The sequence below is a fragment of the Elephas maximus genome, chromosome 1 (assembly GCF_024166365.1).
Source record: "Elephas maximus indicus isolate mEleMax1 chromosome 1, mEleMax1 primary haplotype, whole genome shotgun sequence".
NCBI classification, from domain to species: domain Eukaryota; kingdom Metazoa; phylum Chordata; class Mammalia; order Proboscidea; family Elephantidae; genus Elephas; species Elephas maximus.
In genome coordinates, this window is record NC_064819.1 from 138,609,965 (window position 1) to 138,619,756 (window position 9,792).

The 9,792-nt window shown below is 39.7% G+C and overlaps 1 protein-coding gene across 1 annotated transcript; it reads right to left on the reverse strand.

Moving 5' to 3' along the window:
- Nucleotides 1–633: 633 nt before the first annotated feature.
- Nucleotides 634–9,413, reverse strand: LOC126082796 (cytochrome c oxidase subunit 7A2, mitochondrial). The gene is made up of 4 exons (XM_049895796.1): nt 9,304–9,413; nt 7,778–7,867; nt 1,607–1,691; nt 634–833 (listed from the first exon to the last, which is right to left on the reverse strand). Exons 1-4 carry the CDS (start codon nt 9,319–9,321, stop codon nt 775–777), a joined length of 252 nt encoding a protein of 83 aa, XP_049751753.1. The 5' UTR covers nt 9,322–9,413; the 3' UTR covers nt 634–774.
- Nucleotides 9,414–9,792: the final 379 nt, after the last annotated feature.

Genomic DNA, 9,792 nt, shown 5'->3' on the forward strand with positions numbered 1-9,792 from the left:
TGACTAAAAAGAGGAACAAATAATTATTTTACAGCTGCTCTACTTCTTAAGAAAACACTGCCGATGTAACGGTTTAAGTGCTACGGCTGCTAACCAAGTGGTCGGCAGTTTGAATCTGCCAGGGGTTCCCTGGAACCTGGTGCAGTTCTACTCCGTCCTATAGGGTCGCTATGAGTCGCAATCTAATCTACAGCAGTGGGTTTGGTGTTTTTGTTTGTTTTCTACTTCTTAAAGCCTAATTCTAAGCTGAGGAATATATCTAATATTTAAACATAATCTCGTATAGTTGAGAAAAAAAATTAAACTTAGCCCCCATGAGCCAAAAATCACCAGTTTCTACTCCAACCCCCACCCCCGCCCCAGGTTCTAGTATATCCCAGGTTGTACTATAGAAGGGGACACAGAAGAAAGTAAATCAAGTGTCAAGCTCAAATAAAGCTGAAGACAATCCACTGTGTAATTCTGCGATGTTAAAAGTAAAGTTAAACTAAACTAACATCCCAATAATGGTAATTTACACAAGCAGGACAAAAGAATCTTTTTTTTTTTTGCTTCTTACCTAAGAATTACAAGGCTGACCAAAAGCTGAAATTATTGGTGAAATGTATCCTAAAGTGATAAGATAAGACCAAGCATGGTAAAGGCTGCTTTATTGGTGGCAGTTAGTACAAGTCAATAAGTATTGATCCCGCAAAAAGAGCTGTAATTTATCAGATTACTGGTCCATAGAGCACTGAATTAAACTGAACCAACTGCTGGAAGGATAAACTGAAGTCAATCCTGCTTCTTGGGAAATGAAGCCACAGCCAGCTGATATATGGCATATGCTGTCCCTGGAAAATAAAAACAAACAAAACTTAGAAGAAATTCTGAAATTTAAATGTACCAACTATGTTTTATATATTGCCCATCCTCACTTGGCAAAAATATAAACTGAGAGAGAACCTGGTGACTTACTCCCAAGTACAAGTTCTAGTTCATATTAGGCAATCCATAAAGACTTAAAGTGTCTTCACAAGATAAAATAACGACCAACGTCAACAGATGTCACTGGATTTTTCAAAGTGTAGTTTGCAATCCATTAGCAGGTCATGAAATCAATTTTGTGGCTTGTGATCTACTTTCTCTTTTTAAGAAATAAAACTGAAAATATCAAAGCCCTGTACAAACAGTAAATATTGCTTTGTGCAAGTTTTGTTTCAGTCATAAATACGTACATGGAATTTTGATGTAAAATGTGCTTTTATCATGGACCAGTCAAAAGGTTAAAAGCCTCTGCTTGAAGAGACAAGTAGAGCAGCATTAGACTGGATGTGCTTCACTGAAAGAAGTCTCCAGGGCCACTAGTGGCACACTCAGAAAGCCACCTCTATCAGAAGATAATCATCCAGCTTCATTGGTGTATTTTTTCTAAAAAGAATTTAAGATACTCTCATACAATCTGTATCAATCGCCTTCTTAAATCCTTGTATGAGAGGCAGTGAGATCTCTGATTCTGAAGACAGGCTGCCTGGGTAAAACAATGCCACAGGAAAAGTGATGGAGGTGTTTAGTTATTACCAACTATTACTTTTCTATAAACCTATAAATATTTCAAATATCTTACCACCAACTGTAAGAACCAAGGTGGCTCTATACAGGAGGGCATCAGCTGCCCCACCCTTTAGATGCACTGGAATTCCATTATCCTCCTAGGTAAAAACAAAACAAAAAAGCTAAGTTTCAAAAGATTAAACCATTCATGCAAAGTTAAATGGCCCCTTTAGCCCCTGGAATTAAAATCTTTTAAATATCAAAATGAACAAGGCTTAGCATTTTCCTGATTCTTTTTCTACTACTATTATTGAAATGTTGTTGCTGTTAGGTGCCTTTGAGTCAGTTTCGACTCATAGCGACCCTGTGCACAACAGAACGAAACACTGCCCAGTCCTACGCCATCCTTGAGCTCGTTGTTGCAGCCACTATGTCAATCCACCTAATTGAGGGTCTTCCTCTTTTCTGCTGACCCTGTACTCTGCCAAGCATGATGTCCTTCTCCAGAGACTGATCCCTCCTGACAACATGTCCAAAGTATGTAAGACCCAGTCTCGCCATCCTTGCTTCTAAGAAGCATTCTGGTTGTACTTCTTCCAAGACAGATTTGTTCATTCTTTTGGCAGTCCATGGTATATTCAATGTTTTTCACCAACACCACAGTTCAATTCTTCTTTTCAATCTTCCTTATTTACAGCTTTCACATGCATATGATGGAACTGAAAATACCATAGCTTGGGTCGGCAGCACCTTAGTCTTCAAGGTGATCTTTGCTTTTCAACACTTTTAAAAGGTCCTTTGCAGCAGATTTACCCAATGCAATGTGCTGTTCAGTTTCTTGACTGCTGCTTCCATGGGTATTGATTGTAGATCCAAGTAAAATGAAATCCTTGACAACTTCAATCTTTTCTCCATTTATCATGATGTTGCTCACTGGTCCAGTTCTAAGGATTTTTGTTTTCTTTATGGTGAGTTGCAATCCATACTGAAGGCTGTGGTCCCTGATCTTCATTAGTAAGTGCTTCAAGTCCTCTTCACTTTCAGCAAGCAAGGTTGTGTCATCTGTATAACGCAGGTTGTTAATGAGTCTTCCTCCAATCCTGATGCCCCGTTCCTCTTCATATAGTCCAGCTTCTTGGATTATCTGCTCAGCATACAGATTGAATAGCTATGGTGAAAGGATACAACCCTGACTCACACCTTTCCGGACTTTAAACCAATCAGTATCCCCTTATTCTGTCCAAACAACTGTCTCTTGATCTACGCAAAGGTTCCTCATTGAGCACAATTAAGTGTTCTGGAATTCCCACTCTTCACAGTGTTATCCATAGTTTGTTATGATCCACACAGTCGAATGCCTTTGCATAGTCAATAAAACACAGGTAAACATCCTTTTGGTATTCTCTGCCTTCAGCCAGGATCCATCTGACATTAGCAACGATATCCCTGGTTCCATGTCCTCTTCTGAAACCAGACTGAATTTCTGGCAGTTCCCTGTTGATACACTGCTGCAGCTGTTTTTAAATCATCTTCAGCAAAATTTTGCTTGTGTGTGATATTAATGATATTGTTCTATAATTTCCACATTCGGTTGGATCACCTTCTTGGGAAGAGGCACAATCCAGCTGGTTGGTCAGGTAGCTGTCTTCCAAATTTCTTGGCATAGACAAGTGAGCACCTCTAGTGCTGCATCCATTTGTTGAAACATCTCAATTGGTATTCTATCAATTCCTGAAGCCTTGTTTTTTGCCAATGCCTTCAGAGCAGCTTGGACTTCTTCCTTCAGTACCATTGGTTCCTGATCATATGCTACCTCTTGAAATGGTTGAATATCGACTAATTCTTTTTGGTAAAAATGACTCTGAGTATTCCTTCCATCTTCTTTTGATGGTTGCTGAGTCATTTAATATTTTCCCCATAGAATCTTTCACTATTGCAACTTGAGGCTTGAAAAAAGATCTTGTAAAAGTCAACATTCTTTTTTCCATGAAAGTTAATTTGAGATCCAATTAAGATGTTATTTCTAAGGACTGCATAACTCAAACTGTGAAAATATTCTCATTAAGTTCATCAACTTAAAAGAATTATCACACTTTAAATTCAGTTAATATAGGAAAGATTTTTTTCCCCTAAAAAAAAGGAAAGGGGTGTTTTTAGTTTATGAACCTAATTTACATCCCTAGCACCTAGTCCAGCATCTGGCATATAGTAGATTTAACATGTCTGTTACATATAAGTTTTTCATGTAGTATATATGATCCAATTTTTGTTAAATAACTTGAAAATTTATTTGGGAAAACACTACAAATCAAAATCAAACAAAAACCACTCAAAATCTCACTGCATAATAAAGTTTAATTGCTCTGCCACATAGGTCTATACCAAAATAACCATTATTAACAGCATGGTATATGTCCTTGACTGTTTTTTAATGCTTATACAGATTTTTCTTCTAATTTATACACATCCATATTGAACACACAAAATGAGATTATGGTATATAATGGTCTGCCACATATTCTTTTTTTCTCAGTGTTGTTAGGTGCCATTGAATCGGCTCTGACTCACAGCAATTCTATGTATAACAGAACGCAGCTTTCCCTGGTCTTGCACTATCCTCACAATCATTGCTACGTTTGAACCCACTGTTGCAGTCACTATGTCAATCCACCTCGTTGAGGGTCTTCCTCTTTTTTGCCTACCCTCTACTTTACCAAGCATGATGTCGTTCTCCAGGGCTTGGTCCCTCTTGATAATATGTCCAAAGTAAGTAAGACAAAGTTTTGCAATCCTTTCTTCTAAGAGCATTCTGGCTGTACTTCCTCCAAGACAGATTTGTTCGTTCACTTATTTGTTCATTCTTAAAAAACATTCTATTGTTGTTGTGTGCCATGAAGTCGATTCCAACTCACAGCGACCCCATGTTACAGACTAGAGCTGCCCCACAGGGTGTTCTAGGCTGAAATTTTTACAGGAGCAGATCACAAGGTCTTTTCTCCCACGGAATGGCTGGTGGGTTGGAACCTCTGACCTTTCAGGTAGCGGCTGAGCACTTGCCAATGCATCACTAGCGCTCCTTCAAAACTATTCTATGCCAGTCCATCTAAAACTACCTTGACCCTTCGTCCTTTGAATGACTACAGAGCACACCACTGTGCAAATACATAATTGAATAAGCCAGTCCTCTATTAATGGGCACTTAAAAAACCCACTGGCATCATGTCTATTCTGACTCACAGCGACCCTACAGCACAGCGTAGAACTGCCCCACAGGGTTTCCAAGGAGCAGGTGGGGGATTTGAACTGCTGACATTTTGGTTAGCAGCCGTAGCTCACTGCAGCTCTTACCCTAAGGCCTCCAGGGCCTTAGGTAGTTGTTTTTTTCCAAAATCCTGTAACAAATAACCTCATTCCTGTTTTTACATACTTATGCTATTATTTCCGTAGGAAAGGTTCTTAAAAGTAAGATTCCTATATGTTAAGGAATGTGACTTGTTTTTAATGATACTCTCAAATACCTTCCAAAACCTAAATACCACTTTACACTATCACCTAAATATCATGGAAGTAAGATATATATATATATCGATCTCCTACATTGACCAACATAATCTATTTTAGCGCTTCCTAAATTTTCGCCAATCAGGGAAAAAAACTAGTAACTTGTCATTTTAATTTGCATTTCTTATTTTTAGGAGCTCTTTGCATACTAAAGACATTAATCTTTTGTTACATTTTGAAAATATTTGCTCTCAATTTGTCACTTTTTTCTCACAGCTAATAAATACTACTTTTATTTCAACAAACCTTGCAATTTTTCCCCTTTACAGCTTCTAGACTTGGCAAAGACTTCCTTAAGAAGACTTCACCACTCTAAGATTTTAAGAAATATTCTCCTATATTTTCTAATGTTTTGGGGCAGGAGGGAAATTTACATCTGCAATTATATTCTTAATATACTATACAGAAGAGATCTAACTTTACTTTCTTTAGAATAAATCAGCCAACTTATTGTAACCTTTCCCCCGATATGAAACAGCACCTTTAACATACATTAAATTTCTCCATATGTATTTGTAAGGATTCCATGGGGAAAATATTAAACGACACAGGAAGCATCAAAAGAAGATATAGGAAATACACAGAATCATTATACCAAAAAGAATTAGTCAACATCCAACCATTTCAAGACGTGGCATATGATCAGGAACTGATGGTACTGAAGGAAGAAGTCCAAGCCACTCTGAAGGCATTGGCGAAAAACAAGGCTCCAGGAATTGATGGAATATCAATTGAGATGTTTCAACAAACAGATGCAGCACTGGAGATGCTCATTCGTCTATTCCAAGAAATATGGAAGACAGCTTACTAGCCAACTGACTGGAAGAGATCCATATTTATGCCTATTCCCAAGAAAGGTGATCCAACCGAATGTGGAAATTATAGAACAATATCATTAATATCACACACAAGCAAAATTCTGCTGAAGATCATTGAAAAACAGCTGCAGCAGTATATCGACAGGGAACTGCCAGAAATTCAGGCCGGTTTCAGAAGAGGACGTGGAACCAGAGATATCATTGCTGATGTCAGATGGATCCTGGCTGAAAGCAGAGAATACCAGAAGGATGTTTACCTGTATTTATTGACTATGCAAAGGCATTCGACTGTGTGGATCATAAAAAACTACGGATAACATTGTGAAGAATGGGAATTCCAGAACACTTAATTGTGCTCATTAGGAACCTTTACATAGATCAAGAGGCAGTTGTTTGGACAGAACAAGGGGATACTGATTGGTTTAAAGTCAGGAAAGGTGTGCATCAGGGTTGTATTCTTTCACCATACCTATTTAATCTGTATGCTGAACAAATAATACGAGAAGCTGGACTATATGAAGAGGAACGGGGCACCAGGATTGGAGGAAGACTCATTAACAACCTGGGTTATGCAAATGACACAACCTTGCTTGCTGAAAGTGAAGGGGACTTGAAGCACTCACTAATGAAGATCAAAGACCACAGCCTTCAGTATGGATTACACCTAAAATCCTCACAACTGGACCAATGAGCAACATCATGATAAACAGAGAAAAGATTGAAATTGTCAAGGATTTCATTTTACTTGGATCCACAATCAACAGCCATGGTAGCAGCAGTCAAGAAATCGAGCAACACATTGCATTGGGCAAAACTGCTGCAAAGGACCTCTTCAAAGTGTTGAAGAACAAAGATGTCACCCTGAAGACTAAGGTGCACCTGACCCAAGCCATGGTATTTTCAATCACATCATATGCATGTGAAAGCTGGAGAATGAATAAGGAAGACCGAAGAAGAGTTGACACCTTTGAATTGTGGTGTTGGCGAAGAATATTGAAGATACCATGGACTGCCAAAAGAACGAACAAATCTGTCTTGGAAGAAGTGCAGCCAGAATGCTCCTTAGAGGCAAGGATGGCGAGACTGCGTCTTACATACTTTGGACATGTTGTCAGGAGGGATCAGTCTCTGGAGAAGGACCTCATGCTTGGCAGAGTACAGGGTCAGCGCAAAAGAGGAAGACCCTCAACAAGGTGGATTGACACAGTGGCTGCAACAATGAAGTCAAGCATAACAACAATTGTAAGGATGGCGCAGGACTGGGCAGTGTTTCGTTCTATTGTGCATAGGGTCGCTATGAGTCGGAACTGACTTGACGGCACCTAACAACAATATTGTAACCTTTTCCCCTGATATGAAACAGCACCTTTAACATACATTAAATTTCTCTATATGTATTTGTTCTGTTTCTGGGCTCTTTATTCTTTTTCTATGGTCTATTTATCTATTCAATGTAACTCCTCCAAAGAAAGTGTTCTTGACCCATACATATCCTTTCCCCTCTTTTCTTTTTCTGGTTTCCCAAAGTCTTCCTGGGTATAGCAAACGCCCAGTTAGCTATCAACTGATAAAAACCTCTTGCCATCAGGTCAATTCTGACTCATAGCGACCCTATACAACAGAGGAAAACTACCCGATAGGGTTTTCAAGGAGCACCTGGTGGATTCAAACTGCCAGCCTTTTAGTTTGCAGCTGTAGCTCTTAACCACTATGCCACCAGTTTCCATCAATTGATAGTTTCTCATTATTCTTTCACAGTACAACATGATCTCTAACAATCAGACATCTCCAAATCTGCTTCCTATCTTTACTTTTTGGAAATCTCATTTTTACAAGTAATAATTTCCTATAAAATATTTCAGTACCTGAAATAGCTTTTGTTTCTCTGGAACTTTATTTTCAAAGTGTCTGCGTGAAGCAGTGCTTATGGTCCTCTGGGCAATATGACGGAGAGCCTGAAATGGAAAATGCATACATATTAAACAAATGTAGGGTCTAAAGAAAACTGCAAAACTAGCTGTTTTCAATCTTTCATATTATACAAAGTGGGGATGTGAGACTAAGAGCGTATCTGATCTGTCAGTAGTAAAGTCATACCAGCATCTAGGTTTTCCAATTTGTAATCCACTCACTGCTCTTCATATTACATTCTATAGTCTCCAAAGATCACATTCAAGAAGAAATTTATGCAGATTATGACCCCCCCCAAAAATCGTATCCTTAATCAATATGGTTTTTTTTTTTTTTTTATCAAACTGGAAACCCTGGTGGCTCAGTGCTTAAGTGCTATGGCTGCTAACCATGGGGTCAGCAGTTCGAATCCGCCAGGTGCTCCTTGGAAACTCTATGGGGCAGTTGTATCCTGTCCTATAGGGTCGCTTTGAGTTGGAATCGACTCGACGGCACTGGGTTTGGTTTTTTTTGGGGGGGGGGGTTAATCAAACTAGTAGCATTTTATAAGCCTTGAGGAAAACATGATAGATGGAGAGTACAGAAATAAAAAATGGTTAACCTTTTTTTATAATCTTTTAATATCCTTTTTTGAATCTTTTAATATCCTATCATATATTAAAATAATCTATTACTTGACTGCAAAATACATAGCATGATTCCTATTTAAACCGCTCCCTCATAAACTTTTCCTAAAGTCTTTAACAGGGCATAAATCTTTTTTTAAAAAAGACACTACATCAGTTGAGTTAAATAATGAAATATGCACTCCACGTTCTAAAACGAATATATTCAGATGCTAATTAAAATGTTACTGAATAATTACAAAAGAAAACGGTTACTGTTCCCTTTTCTTTTCAAATTTGGAAAACCACTTCATATACTCAGATTCACTGGAGAGGTGAAGGACACTGCAGAATCACCTCATGGAAGCAACACAACCCTTTAACCATGACTACTTCCTTCTTAAGTTCATTCCAAACCTGAACCGGCTTTTTAAACTGCCTTCTGATACTCGCACAGATCAGAACCACTGAAACTTAAAACCTTTTAGCACCAGGAAAGCAGCATCTTTCTGCCTGATGCTTCCGCGTGTCAGAAATTCCCCACCTGGAGCCTGGTTTTACCCGATCAGGGCTACTAACCTTATCAATGACCCACCAAACTATCCAGGGGTGGTGACAAAGAAGCCAACGTTAGTCTAACCCACAATCCTATGGACACTTTTCCAGCCTCTCCACTCCCTACATCTACCCAGCACAGCCTGGGGAAAGAACGGAAGGAAGGGAAAAGTAAGGTCAGGCGAAAAGGACGCGGCCCAAGGTGACTTCGGGAAACACCTCCCACCCACTTCCAGCAGAGGCTTTTCTGTTGTGGACCCTGGACGCCTTAGCCCACTTTCTAACCCCCTATCACGAATGCAATCCGGAAAACTCCTCACCAACAGATTCCGCAGCATCTTGCTTCTGTTACTGCCCAACAACCGCGACAACTGAACACCAGGAACAAGAGCCACCCCGGAACCGGAACTACCTTCTCGCCTTTGCGCAAGCGTCAAGGGACGCAAAGTTTTCCGCGCCGAGGAGGGGCCTGCGCTCCTAACCACCGAGAGCGGAAGGCGAGAGCGACAGGGCTGCAGTAGCCGCTCGAGGCGGCTTGCGGTTCCTGTCACGTGATCTCGTTTCGGTTGCCGCTGAATCGGCCGTTCCGGGAGCAAAGGCTGGAGAAAAACAAACGCTTTTTGAGGCACGGAGATGCAGGGGTGAAGTTTTAAGTACCTTTTAACAAGTTTTGGTAAAATTTGTGTGAGATCAGGGTCTCACAGGGAATTAGTGTATTTTGAGCAAGAAAGCATAAAACTCGGAGCAACCTTTAGCTTTCGGACGGTGAGAACATCAGTGCCGCCAGTTACAGGCAGAAAAAACACTGA

Coding starts and splice junctions, on each gene's coding strand:
- LOC126082796 (XM_049895796.1), bottom strand. Junction 1,692..7,777: donor AGAAACAAAAGCTATTTCAG/GTACTGAAATAT, acceptor GTTTTTACCTAG/GAGGATAATGGAATTCCAGT. Junction 834..1,606: donor CTTGGTTCTTACAGTTGGTG/GTAAGATATTTG, acceptor TTTATTTTCCAG/GGACAGCATATGCCATATAT.